This window comes from Plasmopara halstedii (genome assembly GCF_900000015.1).
Source record: "Plasmopara halstedii genome assembly, contig: Scaffold_218, whole genome shotgun sequence".
Taxonomy (NCBI): domain Eukaryota; phylum Oomycota; class Peronosporomycetes; order Peronosporales; family Peronosporaceae; genus Plasmopara; species Plasmopara halstedii.
The window spans coordinates 169,352-186,320 of record NW_020187139.1 but is presented as its reverse complement, the minus strand read 5'-3'; the positions used below and the strand labels follow the sequence as shown (position 1 = coordinate 186,320).

Here is a 16,969-nt window from a genome sequence, read left to right as displayed (position 1 = left end):
AAAATGCAGCCATATCAGATTTTTTGATTGAGCTATACTTATTCCAAAACATCAACCAAATGAATGCTTAAAATCCCATATTAGCAGGAGTACACTTGCACTGCAGCTCACAGCCGCTCTTGCCATCCAAGTGTGCTCGAGGCTCCCTTGTCAATAATACCGGACAATCCTATGCAATCCACCAAGACACACGCGGTGTAAATGCCTGTGGATACTACAAACCTATTCAGCAGTCGAGAGATTACTCGCTTCATATACAGCTTGGCTTGGATTTATCACCACATCCCAAATGAAACTTTGGATCGAAAGTTGTGTTTGCATTTAATGCAACTGTCACCGCTTTCTCAAAAGAGACTGGGCGGACCCGAAAGATCTCAGCGCGGCTACATCGGTACAAAGCCACTAATACGATAGCCGTTACGCTAAAAGATATTACGAAATCAGCCGTGAAAGCTAAACGAAGTGCGAAGGTTTTCACTTTCCGTTAATGAGTGTTCACGAGTCTAAACCGCATCTGCATATGTGCAAAGACTCGTTATATATACACATCAGGATTTGGTCTCCTCGGTCTTTAAGGTACCACATGTAACGGGGAGGCTGAGTACCTTTCAAAAAGAAGACATTGACTCAACGAGTCCACATTTATCAACACAGTCAGGGTGGGATCACTGAGCAGAACTCAGAGTCTTTCAAGTACCAAGCACTTGATTGTCCATTTTTTAGTTTTAAAATACATAAATTAAGTTGTGTACAAACCAAACCAAACTATATTTGTTGTTGACCCCTACAGTAACAAAAACATATATACGAGGCTAGTAGCCCTGTGGACCTCCCATTTCCGGAGTCCTATCATACCAGTACCAGTGCTAATACTTTATCGTGGAGCTCCAATTTGATACTTTTGTGCTTTGCACTAAGTTTGAAGGGCAAAAGTGACAATAGTATGATGAGTACATATATCAAAATATGGTACGTATTCGGTTGCACCTTATCCATCAAATAGTGTACATCAGAATGAATACACTCATTTTGTTTCTTAAATAAATCGTGCAATAGCAAACGCTCTACGAAGACCGTATCCCTGCTCGTTGCATCAAATAGTGCAGGCATAATCTGAATCAAAATTCACAACCGAACGTTTCCACGTAACTTGACATTCCACCAAGAGGTAGGCCCCGCAGCCGACGACCTCAAAACCCTATGTGGTGAGATATTGCAAGAAATCTGCAATGAGAGCGGTAACTGTGACTCATTGAGTTTCGATCCAACTTTTTACCCCCACCGACAAATATACCGTGAAGACGTTACAGAGAGGTTAGACAACCATTACGCTCCATTTATCCTCTGCACGTGCTGTGTGAATCGTGTCTGTTTCCTAGAATAGAAGATGTTACGACACTCCGCCGCGGATCATGCGACGACGTCAAGCTCAGACCGATAAGGCGCTCACCAAGCCGAAATATTGCGTCCGATGTGCAAAGAATAAAGTGACTCTCATAGACACAATCAAATAGTGGTTTAGATTTTACAGTTCGTCAGGACTCCACACTTTCCAATGCGTGCGAGTATTTTGCTCAACCAAAAAGCAAGCCGAAAGATCTAAAGTCGCCATGTGACCGCCTGTTGACACAGCAGTCATCACTTGCCAGGCGTATCGCCTGCGCCCGGTGCGTCGGTAACCCTGCAAATATGTCAGCAATCTAAAAGCCGTTCATTTGGAAATTAATGCTGGCAAAGGTGTCGAAAAGTAGATCACTCAACTTGCTTGCTAGGTAGAAAGAAATGTCGCATTACCCTACTTACGGCTTTACAAGCCAGTTTTAGTGCAGGTAGACGTCAAACTGGCATGTTGCTGAATGCCAGACTGTGCGGAGTCCAAAGCATAGCGTAGACGACGAGGTGGGAGCCCACCACTCCCACTTTCTGCGACTAGCTGCCCTGGTCGATTACATGAGCTTGCCAGTAGAGCTACCAGTTTCTGAACATGTGTTTCACTCGCTGTAACGGAATTTGCCCGCTCGTATACACACACTTACAGAGGAAGATTTTAATCAGCTAACACACTTCTCCGCGTGTTGCTTACTTCCAGCGAGCCGTTCATTTACGTGAACGAGGAGGAAAAGGTGAAGTGACAATAAATATGGCCAATAAGCCCAAATCTTTCCTAAACTGATAAGGTCTTCCAATCATCATATAACATAATTGAGGGATATACAAGATGTTTACTACACACATAAATAGTGGTTCGCACAACATATGCAAAGGGACTGACCCCATTACACCTATTCTCGTCAAACTTTTTCTGAATTTGAGACTCGATTATTCGTGAAACCATGCGAAATGTAACGAATCGAACGAGCGCGAAGCAAAATCGCGCCTCAATCCGAGGATGCGAAGGCGCAATGACCACTATCAAACTTGGATAATGCTCCAGTTCCGCGTCGAACAGCGCTTTCCCACGCTTAGCCAAAGCGTGGGCGAATGACAACCGTTGTGCAGAATCCATTGACAAGTACAGCTGTTCAGTGTATTAGCGCTACCATAAGATTGATCGTCATCACGAATTTTACGACCGCCGTGAACGTGTCACCTTAAAGTTTGTCGAATTCGTTAGTCGAATGAAAGCTTGAGTGATGGCTCAAACCGCATATTTCGGCGCCATAAAACCGATTCCGCGTGCTGGAGGAGTTTCACGAAGTCTCATGTACGTACCGTGCATCCAGCAATACCATCCGGATTCCGTCCAGACAATAGACACTCGATTCTGGGCATAGGGTTGTACAACCAAATCCGTGGATGTCTAACGTTAGCATAATGCGAATACCGCAGCAGACTTGTTGAGATACGCGATATGCTATTGGATTCCCATATAAAAGCGCAGGGATCGGGTGCCCTACGATATTGAAGATGCTCGCGAATTACGTGCAGTCATTAGTCGAATTCGCATCGAGAGGAAGAGAGAGAGAAGACGAAGGGACGGATCGCCTAAGCGGGATCCGTCCTTGGACCTACATCAAATACAAAGACGATATCGAACCAGTCGCAAAGAATACGACTACGAGACCCTCACGTATTCTCGTGCGCTGGACTGCCCAACCATTTCACCAAAAGTTTCTTCCGACCGCGGACGTTCCTCTATGCCACCACGTTCTCGGCATAGTAGTATCGAATTCGCTGCTGATCTTGAAGAGAGGGAGGTGCCCGAAGAAGGCGCTGCTTCGCTTCCTTTGTGAATGCTCATTAGTCTTCGTCTGGTTTGAAATTGCGATTGAAGAATGTGAAAAATCTCCTTTCACTGATGATATTGATGTGTTTGATCGGATGTCGAGGACGCAACAATGCGTGAAGGACACTCGGCGAGTCTTCTGCGACGTTCGAGACCTCTCAAGGCGTCACAAAAACTCACCTGGGGATGCAACCGCGAAACGAATTTTCGGGATTATAGCGGGTTCTGCAAGTGTTTCCTCCTGCTGCGGCTACTGCCGATGATGCGGAGCCTCCAGCCAAGCTTCCTCGGTTTATTCCGGGCGTCCCGATTTTTCTCGTCATTTTAAGGACGACGATGAGGCGATGACGCCAAGTCTTTAAGCCTGCAACCCTCGTGCCGAAGCCGTCGTATGCTTCTGCTTTACATCCAGGTTTGAATTTGCGTCCTCGCGATAGTAGGGCTTGATTAGCTTACTGGCCCCTCTTTGGTGTGTCTCAGCCAGCTTTGCAGGTCGAAGGTGTAATCGTTTCTATCGCATGACTCTACCCGGAAAGGACCAATGAAGCGAGGTAATAGCTTCGAGCTTTCCAAGCTTGAGACCGCATCGCCTGATAGGGTCTCAGTTTTAAGTACTACATAACCCATTTTGCCTTGACAACCTCGTCTATCTACGAATTCTTTCTGCGCATCTCGCGCATTCGTCATTGCGTCTCGCACCCGTGTGATCACATTCACACGACTCATGATGAATGAGCCCAGGGCGTCCTTGTACTTGCGCTCACATTTGCATCATTGATTGTTTGATTGTAATCAAACGATTTGCTGAGTCCCCTTCTTACATCAGAGACGCCACCCATCGCACAAACCGGTACTTGTGGGTGTCGCAAGCCATTCATAGAAATGGCGTAAACTCGGCGATGAATATACAGAATTGTTTATAGCAAACCCTATCAATGGCAACAACAAACTCCATTCTGCAGGATTGCAGAATGGAGTTTGTTGTTGTCATTGATAGGGTTTGTTCCGCACAGAAACATCTCAACGCGTCACTGACCACTGGGTTGGCAAGTTCTGTTTGCCCATTGGTCTCAAGGTACACCGCTGTGGACATATCCAAGCGAGTACCAAGAACTCGAAACAATATTCAACAAAGCCACTCATATATCGTGTATCACGATCAGAGATGATGACGTCTTGCGACCCGTGATTGCCAAAATTCGTTATCAATGAATATTCTAGACGAACCTTCTGCATCGATGGTATCGCTACATGGAGCGATGCCAACCGTCTTGCTGAGTCTGTCGGCGAAGACGAGCACTCCAGTTTCACCATCAGCATTCTCGGAGAAACCGAAGAAGAAGTTGAGGCCGGCTAACTTCAAAACGTCAACAGGAACAAGAAGGCTCTGCAGTGGCACTTGCGTGTGCCGTGTGCTCTTCACGCGCTGACCGACATCGCATGTTTTCACGGATGGCACTTGTACATGCGAAGCCACCCAATTGAGCACTGAATCACTGGATGGTCTTCTGACAGTCAAAGTGACCGACCATCGGCAGATCATGCGCCTCGTACACAACCTTTAGCTTCAAATCATCTTTATAGAGAACCACCGTGGCTCATCGCCATGTGCAACTTCATACTGAAAAATAACATCCTTCAATGCAAAATGACGCATCCGTGATTTTAAGTGACAAAGAAGCTTGCCATGGAGCTCCATATTACTCGATGAGAGTGCCTTGATGATCAGATCCAATTGTTCATCGTCAACAGACGCTCAACATATTATAGCGAATACATCTTTATCGATATAGCTAGCTCATAATCAGGACGACGTGACAATGCGTCAGCCAGTACATTCTGTTTTCCCGGATTGACGCGACCGTGAAATCTTATTATGCAAAGAATGACAACTAGCGAGCCATCCGCTGTGACAAGGGAGGATACTGAGATGAATATCACAAGCTTGAGTGATCAGTGTCGACGACAAACAGAGTTGAATCCATGACGTGAACACGAAAGGTCACCAGAGCACACTTTATTGCCATAAGCTCCTTGTTAGTTCCTTCCTGTTGGCTTCAGCTGTCGCGTTTGAAACGACACGACACAATTGTGTCTTTCTGAGGTCTTCTGTATTAGTGCACAACCGATTGAAAGCTCAGAAACGTCACATACCATGCTATGCGGCTTCGTATCATCAGCAAGTAATGTTGCTTCCATCAAGTTAGTCTTGATCTCATCGAATCCTTCTTTACAAGTGATGACCACTCCCATGGTACGTCCATCTTCAGCAAGTTTGATGGTGTGCGTACCATTACTGCGTAGTTATGCGAGAAGCGATGCAGACAGTTTGACAACAGATCCATTTCCTGAAATCTATTTAATTTTATAGCATCAACTACTTTACGATTGCTTTAACGCTCCCAGGGTTTGCACGAACGTTTTGTTCACCGACATAAGAACCGAGGACCAGTATTTTGTCAGCAGCGAAAATACATATTGCAAGATTCGATCGCAATGAATGTTCACGCATGCATTCTAACACCACACAGAGGTGCGCCAAGTGCGTATTCCGGTAGATCTGCCAATTTTGTTCTTCAAATGAACAAAATATCGTCAAAATAGGTCTGTGCGAAGCGTCGCTGTGGTCGAAACAGATGGGAGACCAAGCGATTGAGCGTTGACGCGCCATTGAATTTTCCTTGTGGTATCACAAGCCGCTCCGATAACATACCGGACGGTGTACCAAGAGCCGTCAAAGATACGCCCGCCTCCCTCTTCAAGATTTGGCAATATCCATCAACCAAATCAAGTACACTCAACTGTGTACAGCCGCACAAACGGTAAATGATGACATCCATACGCGGAATCGGCTTTTCAGCGGAAATCATCTGCAAAAATAACTTGTTATAGGCGTAAAAGATACTTCATTTACCATTTGATGTGCGCACACGAAACGTTGGCGCGCTATGAGGGGACTTGCTCATCAAGCCAGCAGCTTGCTTTCGAGCAAAGAACTCATCGATATACTCACTTTGCTTAAGCAAAAGTGGCCACTGTCGCAGCAATGCATGCTTTGAACCCGGATCACGATCAATTTCGTGTCGAACTTCACGTTCGGACGGAAGACCAGATGAAAAGTATCGAGTCATGTAGGCTGATACCTGCTGACCCGACCTCCACAGAAAACAAAAGATCTATGTTCCTATTTAATAGGCCACTCTGTGACTACTATTTTAAAGTTACCGCGCAGGAGTCGGTCAGCTGGACTTGCACAAGAGCTAGATCTGGTCCGCTCAATCTAAATGGAATGAGTAAATGAATGACACTTTTGCAGGCGTGCTACTCAGCAGCCAAGGAAAGTCCTACCTGACAGTACCCATCGTCTCTAATGCTCAAATAGAACTTTCACCTCCCGCGCCATATCTAATCCTTGCAGATTAGAAGATGCTTCAGACATCTCTTGAAGCATTCACCGATCCTTGAGCAGGGTTAAGGTATGCAAACTATCCTGGTTCAAGTTCCACTTTTCTTCTCTTCTCTTCTCTTCTCTTCTCTTCTCTTCTCTTCTCTCTTGCACAAATATCCTCCATGAACACAGCTACTATTGCCGAATAATAAAAGTATTCACCGACCTCTCGGCGTGGAGTGCTATTAGCTTTTTTGACGTAGTTCGTCGGCTTGTGCTCTATTTGACTGGCATATATGTATTTTAACCGCAAGCAATCTGCCATTTTTGCGGTACAAAGACTTGCGCTATCTATACCTGTATTATATCCGATGAGCATTATGGGATCGCATGTTGTTCTCGTGTAAATATTTTTAGCTTGACAATTGCTATCGCGGCGCGGTGTTGCCTAGCTTGGATCAGAGCCAATTTCCATGACAATCGGAGAATCGTTTTTATGCCCGGAAAATACATCCGTTTTAAAGGATCTTCAATCGTGTCAGAAGTGATTTAACTGAATAAAACCCGCGTTTTTTTGTTATTTGTTGTTTGGCAGAATAAATGTAGCGGGGTGCGTGCCATATTACAATGTACTGTCACATTTCAGTTTTATGCACCCAGCACTTCATTTTGATCAAAATAAATAGTGATACTCACATATTCAAAACTAGCTAGATTTGACACTTAAATGCTCTAATATATGTAATAAATCAAATTCTGATGAACACATTGCGTGAGGCAGCCCACTAGTTGCAATGTTCTTTCCTTTTGGGATATTGTCCCTCCGGTCTCGAACATAACACTGTTTCTGAAAATATACCACGGCACTCCTAAGCTTTGCTCTCAGTACAAAGAACAATAACATATTTGTATAAACCTGCGATATTGCCAACCAGAGTTTCTTTAATTTAGCAAATTTATTCTTTGCCACCACGACACCGATAGGAGCTGTTGTCATCAATCATTCACACTGAAAGAACTCAACCTTGGTTCAGGACCGTATATGTTACTTAAAGACCATCTGTGAGAAAATGAGCAGCTGCTTCCCACCGCATAGCTTTCAAATGGCATAACGCTTTAACAGAGCTCGTGCATTTACTATTGTCGCGCCAGACATGCCTTCACGTCATGTTCGACACAATTTTCACGTCGAGAGATCATATTTTTTGATGATAGAACAGCTTATGGTTGCAGAATGCGTTTTTTGTGGCATATTATTTCGCCACATCAGAAATTAAATAGCCTGAGTAACGTTTAAATGAGATACCGGCTGATATTAGAACTATTAGTAATAAAAGGTATGTACTCGTACACGCGCGCTGGCAGCCTCACATCTAGCGATAACAGAAGCGCTGCTATTGAATGTAGTCGACCTTTACAATGAGTATTGTATCGATATAAGTTACCATATATTTATGTCGCTTTCCACAAAGCAAACCAGGTGGCTAGTTGTAGCGAGGACTGTGAATTTTGCTCTTGAATGAATCATACGAACCAAGCCTCAATGCGCCGTTAACGTAAACTATTTATGTCAAAATTGCTTCTGTGGAGAGTGAACGGCAACATCGCTGCAACGTTATTTGAACGCTTTCTATGGTATAAATACATACAACATTGCTGTCCATTGAAAATTCGAGCAAACTTTGGAAAATTACCACGTGGAAACTACTTGGTACGGAATGGGAAGGTGCTTGTCTGTGAGGAAGAGGTCCGTGGGACACGTTGGTACGCAATGTGCTCATTTTAGTTTTGTAGTTACAGATGTTAAAACGTATATATATAGCATCACTTGGCTGTTTAAAGCTTTAAAGGCATAACACTTTAGGCCTGAAGCTCTAGGTATCAATGAAATACTTCCTTCAGAGGTGGACTCATGAGATCTGAGGTTGCGTTCTCTCTGCGTTTGTTAAGACATATTCTACGAGTCAAAAACTTCTCGTGTGCAGAATGCACAGCAACCCTGATGCAATTGATGGTTTCGTAGTTATGCCCACGACCGCGTCTTGAACAAACTGATTTTTGGGAATGAAACAGGACTTGTTAAAGTTAAATTACCTATACCCGCTTCTATAAGACACACATGATAAACGTTTGCCTATTATTGTCAAAAATGTGGTAAGAATCTGGCGTACCATCGGCTACATGTCTGGAGGTACTGACCGGCTATGAGATTGTGCTGGCGGGACATACTTTAACCTGGTATTGTTAGGTGTACAGATGACACCCACCGCAAAGTCGTCAAAGTATTGAGGGCTTTAAGGACATTAACCAAGGATTTATCGGACAATTTTGATGGTTGTGAATCCAGCAATGCTCCAGACAGAGATACAATGGGCCACACTTTCGGTCTCCAAGCTTGGAGGCCATGCGCAAGAATGAGATCTGACCAGGCGTATCGGGTGCGGTCCAAGCTCAGGTCTACCCGCAAAGAAAGATGTGAGCCAGGGAGCAATGCCCAGAGACTAACACTTATCACCTCAAAGGTGAATGACGCTCTTACGGGGAGATAAAAACCACAATCTCTATCAAGATGGCGCGGCTCGTACTGAGACCTTCCTCTTCATTTAACCTCGACCAAGAAGCGGCGGAAGTCGCATAGATTGTTGAGACCGAAAGTGGAATGTCTATGAGCGCGCCGATGCGATGGGCTTAAGGCAGAAGAGAGTATCGGCTCCATAGTAACGTTGATCATAGCGTCAACATGATCAGCTTGCTAGGTTTACATAAGTACAAGGCTATATGTCGAACCTAAAGATACCAAACTAATAGTTGCAACAAAGAAAGTAAAACTCCACCTTACATACAATTCCCATTGATCCTCGAACGAGAAAGAATGAACATGGACGGTAACGGTGCAAAACGGACATGCTCAGTGACTTTTAAAGAATATAGTAACTGTCACCGCAACCAAAAACATGTTCACGCTATTGTTGCGCATTGACCGCTAACATCCACCTCTCTTGACAGGTGGACTAGCAGAGGTGTATTTATGACTCGTGAAAGCTTCAGATGGCAGAATTTGCGTGGCACTCATAAGATTCAAATTCCCGTCAATCCTCTGATCATCGCGTTAAAGCCACACCGTACTCAATATGAAATCATATTCAGATTGAAGTCTTGAACGAGACGTTATGAAGAGCTATTCAAATTCGCAGACACCACTTATCCCACATTCTATCAGTGTCTCTATCGTAATACACGCGGACACTGTGATTCAGTCCATCTGCGTAGGCATGCGTAGTGCATAATTGTAAGATGATCTTCAATCTTCCAGGTAATTTCAAGGCTTCATAAAGCCTGGAATGCTAGTATACGTCACCGACAACCCTCGCCTGTTCAGACAAAGTCACTTCTTTCTTAGGTTGGTTCTCAAAGCCATTAATCTCGATGGACGTTGATGGAAACTAATTCCTTACCAATATGCGCAGGTTACTCGCCTTTTCCCTACAATGGTACGTCGACCAACTATTTATAGAGCTTGATTCTCCTCATTACCGCAGCAGGGGCGCAAATATTCTAAATGCCACGAATGTAACAACTGCGAGTACCATGGTACTGCTTCGCGGCGATGAGATCATGGTATACTTTTTCAGCATGATTAAATCACACCATATCCGGCATGTTCGAAAACCTTTCATTTCCACTTGCTTATCGGATCCTCGCGGCATGAAATTTGGTCTTTAAATCAGGCGCGCCATAAACTTCATCATGGACTGAGGTCCGATGATCTCGTATGATCTCGTGGCGAACCAAATGTTGTGGTTCACCTTCATGGTGACAATAACCGTTACTACAACGAAAACGGCACAATGGAGGATTGACGCTGCGCTTACAAACGCACAGAGGTTTTGATCGTGTGCTGTTATCAAGAGCAAGACCGAGAGCCTTTACACTGATTAGCTTTAATTGTAGTCTGTTCTGGTGATCACGTGTATTTGAAAAATGCTACTAGGTGAATACAAAAAGGTACGATTACTATCTTTTGCAGTAAAACTGTATTTTTCTGACGTTCCGCTAGCACCCCTTTTGAACCATGGGTCATTTTAATTTTGCGCTTTATTATCCTCGCAATTACCGATACACTGGAACTTTTCAGTTATCACAATTTCACCGGATGCAATGTGAATCATTTGCAATTGTAAAATTTTGGATCGAGTGCGATTATACTAACAAATGCTTACCAACATCACAATGCCTTCTTCATTACACACTCAATTATGTAATTAAATACTACACCGGGATCTACACTGCTAAAATGTGACCTCTCACGAGCAGCTGCTGCGTACTCCTCTCGCTGCACTTTAACATACTTGCTCTTCTAAGTGTACTTGCACCGGGAATTTGCTCTCTTGAAAAATAAATGGCCTAACTAAATCCAGCCGAAACGCAGTCTTCGCGATCACCAGGTAAAATAAAATGAGGATACCAAGATGTTCTCCAATAAAACTGGTCGTAGCGACTCTACGAGTCCCGACAAAATAACACCGCGCTCACCCGGCCCAGCTGCTCTTCTAGGAGGAGCCGTTTGCTGCGTCAAGCCAAACTGCTGCGGGTGTTAGCCTACGTGCCGTTTAAAATCTACAGGAAGTTTCCGCAGATCTAACGATGGTATTTGGCTCGTTGCAATCGAATTGGATCTGGTTCAAGGGGCTTAGCTTGCTTTCCTGCAAGCTTAGCGTCATGCTGACTTCGTTTAAAATATCACGCTACGACCACGGCTTCATATTGTCCAAGGATTCTCACCGCGCTGGAGCCCAACGCCCCTTATACCCCCTAGCATTAATATCTGGGACTCCTGTATCCTCCATGGAAGATGTAAGTCAAGTGCTTGAAACCAATGAAAGTGCCAACGAGTGTCAAATTCAGTTGACGCACAAGGTAAACCAATGAGCCGGCTCACCCGTTGCAGAGGGGCTGCTGTATATCTTTGCTTAGACGAAGCTAGGCTAAGGTCACCGACCTTACGTTCTATACTAGAACCAGTAGGAGTGTAGCGGATCGCAATCCGCGAGTATTCACAACCTTAACCCAAGATGCAACCCTGAACAGTACGTCCGCAGCTTCAAGGAAAGCGCATCCCACGACCTCGGCAACTGAGCGCTGCACCCGCGCCCACCACGGGCGGCGGATTACCTCGTCGAGAATTTGGAAAAAGTCAACTACTAGCTAGATAGGGAGGGTGAGATTCACCAACGGCGCGGCGTTAGCCTTACTCTAACCTTGCGGACACCGCGTCCTTTTCCCGACCTCTCGACTTCCGGGAAAATGGTATCATTACCAATCGCCTCGACGATGCACAGGATCAGCAGTTGGAGGCTACCCACAGGGCAGCTCTCGGCATCATTGAGCTATATAGAGTCCTATTTTGACTCTCGATTTGTCTCAATAACGTACCGATGTCGTGAATATCATTTATAAAATAATGAAGATAATATCGTGGTACCTTTAATAAACCTATCCGAGTACAGAAACCATCAATTAACTAAAATCAGTACTGGATAAGTTATAAATGTACTGAAATTGAATTGAACATAGTATTATCTATTATTGTTGGAATCATCACATAACCTACTCAAAATGTAATGAAAATCAAATGCAATACCACCCACCACTGGTTAACATCATGTTTTTTACTTTTTTGCACAACCTTTTTTATCTATTTTGATGCTGTGTAACATGTGATTGATTGGGGATTCATCAATGTTGATCATTCTAAGCATGATAAAAGCGAGTACCATGTTTGGTATAAGTCGTTCGTACGTATATACGCGTTGTCTGCCTTTCGACTTTGTCTCGGCGATAAGGATAGCTGGCTATCTATTTCCAATAGACCCGGGATATCAAATTTGGTGTAAAAAGACCACGCTTTTTGCCGGATTTTGAACAAACATCATTTGCATATCCATATATCTGGATGAACTCATTCTTCTTAAAAAGAATAAAATGGTTACAAATTGATGTAACTTATTCCTCAAATTATATAAATCATGTATAGATATGGGATTCGCATTCAAAGTTTGATGTTCATAACATATGCATTTTCTGTGCCTCTTCGCTCTCGGGCTAAGAAACACAGATGGAATCGGGCTCCCCTGCAATGGCGTCTAATGAATTTCTCGCGTGTCTTGAGTAGGCACCTGTAGAAGCTTGTGTGGGGCTGAAAAGATCGTTCCTCAAGAGATGTGTGAAAGGAATCGCAAGATGGTGTGGTATGGCTGATTGCCGAACTCGTCATCCGTCATGGATGAATGCGTCGTTGCACTAAGTGTGAGGAGTGGTACCTGTAGCCTCAAGGATCCCACAAAAATCATTTATTCTTTGTTGAACGAGTATCACGACGTGTTGACAAGAGGCCCGCCATGTGTGATACTCCTGGATAGTGTGGTGTGTCATAAGGCTGACTTGGATCTCGGGAGCAAATACTGCATCACACGACGATGGCTCTCACTAAAACAAAAAGCGTGACGCCATTGATACATTCTGCCATGCGTAACACGAAGCAATTTTAAGTGAGAAATTAAGTCTCCACACTCGGCACCAGCGTTCTGTGTCAGAATAGCCAGCGGCAAGAGGCGAGGTGCGCATGCTTATAATAATCAAAATCTAGCCACGATTTCGGAGTATGAAGGAAGTGGTGCAGAACAGCATGGTCCACTATGCTTTGAATATTGGTTTCGCTCTAGTTGATGCTTATTAGCAACTGCTGATGTGAGAGCGCGAACTCCTCCACTGCGGTAAGTACTCTGAGCAAGATGATCTGGGAGTAGCTTGTTATACCATAGGAGCTGTCTTATTTACCAGCGACATTCAATCGTCTGACGACACAGCTTGTCGGGTCACATCGTGGTTGTGCACAAACCTATTTCGACGGAACATGCAATCCTAGTCGTGCAGAGATCGCGGTGTAGAATGTGTAGAGCCACATGAAACACTTGTGAACGATGCTTGAGTGAATGCGCTTCAAAATAATCTTTACTAATATTGACAAGTGGTCCTGACGCCGACGAAATGCTCTGTGGGTTGTTACATTGTGAAGCAGTGCTACAAGATTAATATCATTGAAGACTCACTGGTGCCTTTGTCCCAAATGGACTAGAGAAAGTGGTGTAATCGAGCCAACTACTAGAAGAAGTTCAGCGAAAGCTACGTCGACATGACGCGACTCTCACCTACTGTCGAAGAACGATGTTAAATGGTGTTGGGGTGCGGCAAGCGAGCCGCTTTCAAGCCTGTAATAAAATTTTTTTAGTGTGTGTCCGAATTTTGCTCAATCGATTCCAGATCGGCCATTCCACGTCCTCCGTGACGCTCCAGCCTTTGTAGTTGGTTGCGCTTTTCTCCAAGTAGATGCCAGAGGTCATTACATTGTGATCGCGTTTGTGTCTCACCAACACAAAGCTACTACGAAGACCTGCCATGTTCATTTTAAGGAGCTACTTGCAATGTAGAGCCCCCTTGTCGAGTTGAGGGTGTTCCTGCTTGGCTTAAAGTTTGATTTATCTTCTTTGCCGAGTGTATCTTTGAGGTGATACACAAGTCGGGTCTGCCTGATGTGGAGTCGGATGCGCTTTTGCGTCGCCGTGACTATAAACTGCATGTCACAACGGTGATGTCGTCAATTGATGAGGTGATACGTATAGCGTAAGGATTAGACACAACATTTGTTGCCCTGCTGAATGCTTTAAAGCCAAAGAGCTTGAAAAGTCAGACTACCAGTGATACCATGTGTAACGGAGTTGCAGCCCACTTCACAAGAAAAAGCTGCGACTCAAAGATGCGGCGTTAACAAACGCGCAGAGGTTGAGTTCTTGCGCTTCACCAAGAAGTAAAACCAAGAGCCTCTACCGTGACTAGATTTCTCGTTAACTCTGCCATTATGAAAGTACATATATTCAGAATCAATAGCTTCATAAAGACATACCCGAAAGATTTTTCATACTAGAACGTCTATCATTTGACGTGCGGTCAGCAGCTCACGTATATCATGGACCCCCTTTCCCAAATTTCATCATCTACTTATTGGCAGCTTCCGTATTAATCCTGTTTACAATCACATCAAGGTTTAGCGTAAATTGCGTACAATATTATATCTGAAAGCTCAAAAGGGTAAGGTGTAAGTACACAAGATCACAATACGTACAACGTTTCACGCGACACATGCAACGAGGGCTTGATTCGTTGACACTCGTCAATATTCTAGTCTGTGACTTAATCGTTATCGACGACAAGGTATTCCAAGCATGATAAGCTGTTGTAAGCTATAAGGGGTCATTTCTGTAGTACGGGCTGCTCAAATTTAGCCATATGTTACTACTGTGATTTGTTTGAAGGGCCGACAAACAAAAGTACGAATTACTTAACACAACAAATTGGGTGTCGATGGGATTAGGGAAATGTGTAACGGGGGATTCACGTCCACTTGTATGAAAAGGCGGGTCGCACAGGATTGTGCAACCGTACATAGGTGTGTATTACACAAGTTAGTGTAATCACACAGTGGTATGGCTACACCATAACAAGAAGCAACCACGTGGCAGGATTGCCAGTAGTAAAGCATATTACTATATTAATTAGGATTTACTAAATGAATAAGGTATTACTAAATGAATTAGAAAAACCTAGGGTTTGAGATTCTGGCTGGTCTGCCGCAACTAAAGCAATTAAATACAGTTTTAATTTTGAAAAGAAGTATTCGATTGCCTTGGTTAAGCTTTTTCAGTTATATAGAGGTAGCGGATCGCAATCCGCTACCCTCGCACTGATTCTTGAAAAGAACGTAAGTTCGGTGACCTTAGCTTAGCTTCAAAGAGCTATAAAATGTAAGGTCGGCTTAGGTTTCAAGAGCTACGGTAGCCCCGCTTCACTTGACAGCACTCGTTGTCAATCTACGCCTGAGTCGTTACGACTGATCCTCTGTGAGATAGAGAAATACTCCTATTTGCCCCAGGGCATGCAGGACGGCCTTAATAAGCTGATGTCCCCGCTGGGCCCTGAGGGTGTGGAGCACCTCGTTGCGCAAGGGTCCGAGGTCATAAGTGCAGAAGCTGTCAGCGTCGACGACGGATGATTCCTTTCGACCCAGGTCGCTCGTGGTAAGCGTCAAGATCTTCGAGGGTAAGGATAGAGAGAATCTCCTCCTCTGGATAAGAGATACCGAGATGACTGTGGCATCCGCCATGCTCCAAAACGAGCAACAGCGCGTGGCACTAGCTATCTGCAAGCTCGGAGGCTGAGCACGAGAATGGGCATCAACGTGCGGTGCTTTTGTTGAAGCTGCGTCCCCCTCCTGGAAGTAGCTGAAGCTGCAGTTTTTGCGAGTGTTCTTGCCGCCTAATCAGGCATATGGCGCTTTCTTTGCTGCCGACAGGGAATAGAGTTGGTGGATATTGTATAAGGGTTAAGAACATTCATTGCCGGGGTGACAGCAGATCCCCCCCCGAGGCGGTCGCAGTGACCGTCTTTATGGAGGGCGTCCGCACTGGAGTGGCTAGAATGGAAGTCTTTAGTGTGCATCCGTCTTCTTTTGAAGAAGCGGTGATCGTGGCATTGAATGCCGAATTCAACTTAAAGTCGGCAGTTTTGGCTGGAATGCACAACCTTAGAGCTCGTCAAGCGGGCCTGAGTCAATGGATCCCAGCTATGCTGCAAGGAGGAGGGAGAGCTCCGAGCTGCTGAGCAGCGTGAAAACGCTGACGGTGTTTTGTCTGTGGAGATACCCGTCACCTTCGGATGGGTTGTCCCTTGCGTATGGCGCGTAAAGGTTCGTCGAATCGACGTCCCATTCTAACCAATCTGGTTTGACGCGGGAAAACGAGAAAACTCAGTAGGCGCGGGAGGCCCTACTGACGAAGAACTGAGTTCTGTTGTGCCTCAAAGAGATAGAGGGTAGCAGGGCTCAGCCCCGAATAGCGCCGTATTCTTGAACACGGAACGTGTGTGCAAGCCGGGCTTGCTGTCGTAAAAGCGACCGTGAAGAGCTATGATAAGCCATGGAAAATCCTTATCGATTCTGGTGTGTCGGGCAATTATTCATGATGCTCGACGATCAAAGGAAGTCAGCTGTATGCTGAGGCGCTGGAAGCGCGGTTGAGTGACACCGTCATTGTTCATTTTGCGACGGGGATTTGTGTCACTGTGCCGAGGGACCCTGTGAACCTCGGCGGACTAGTTTCTTGACTTTGATAGCGTGGAACGCTGTCTAGTGTTAGACTTGGAAGCAAAGTATGACCTCATCCTTGGTATGGCATGGTTGGAACACCATAAACCATGGATTTATTGGAGGTCAAATACCTTGGGCGCCCCGCGCACGTCGCCTG

The 16,969-nt window shown here is 44.9% G+C and overlaps 2 protein-coding genes across 2 annotated transcripts; both read right to left on the bottom strand.

Moving 5' to 3' along the window:
* Positions 1 to 739: 739 nt before the first annotated feature.
* On the bottom strand, positions 740 to 996 carry PHALS_03344 (uncharacterized protein; the record flags this gene model as incomplete). The annotated part of the gene is made up of 2 exons (XM_024721917.1): positions 740 to 784; positions 856 to 996. 2 exons carry the CDS (start codon positions 994 to 996, stop codon positions 740 to 742), a joined length of 186 nt encoding a protein of 61 aa, XP_024573045.1.
* A 6,324-nt stretch (positions 997 to 7,320) lies between these two features.
* PHALS_03343 (uncharacterized protein) lies at positions 7,321 to 7,611 on the bottom strand (the record flags this gene model as incomplete). Its single annotated transcript, XM_024721916.1, has 2 exons — positions 7,321 to 7,461; positions 7,531 to 7,611. 2 exons carry the CDS (start codon positions 7,609 to 7,611, stop codon positions 7,321 to 7,323), a joined length of 222 nt encoding a protein of 73 aa, XP_024573044.1.
* Positions 7,612 to 16,969: the final 9,358 nt, after the last annotated feature.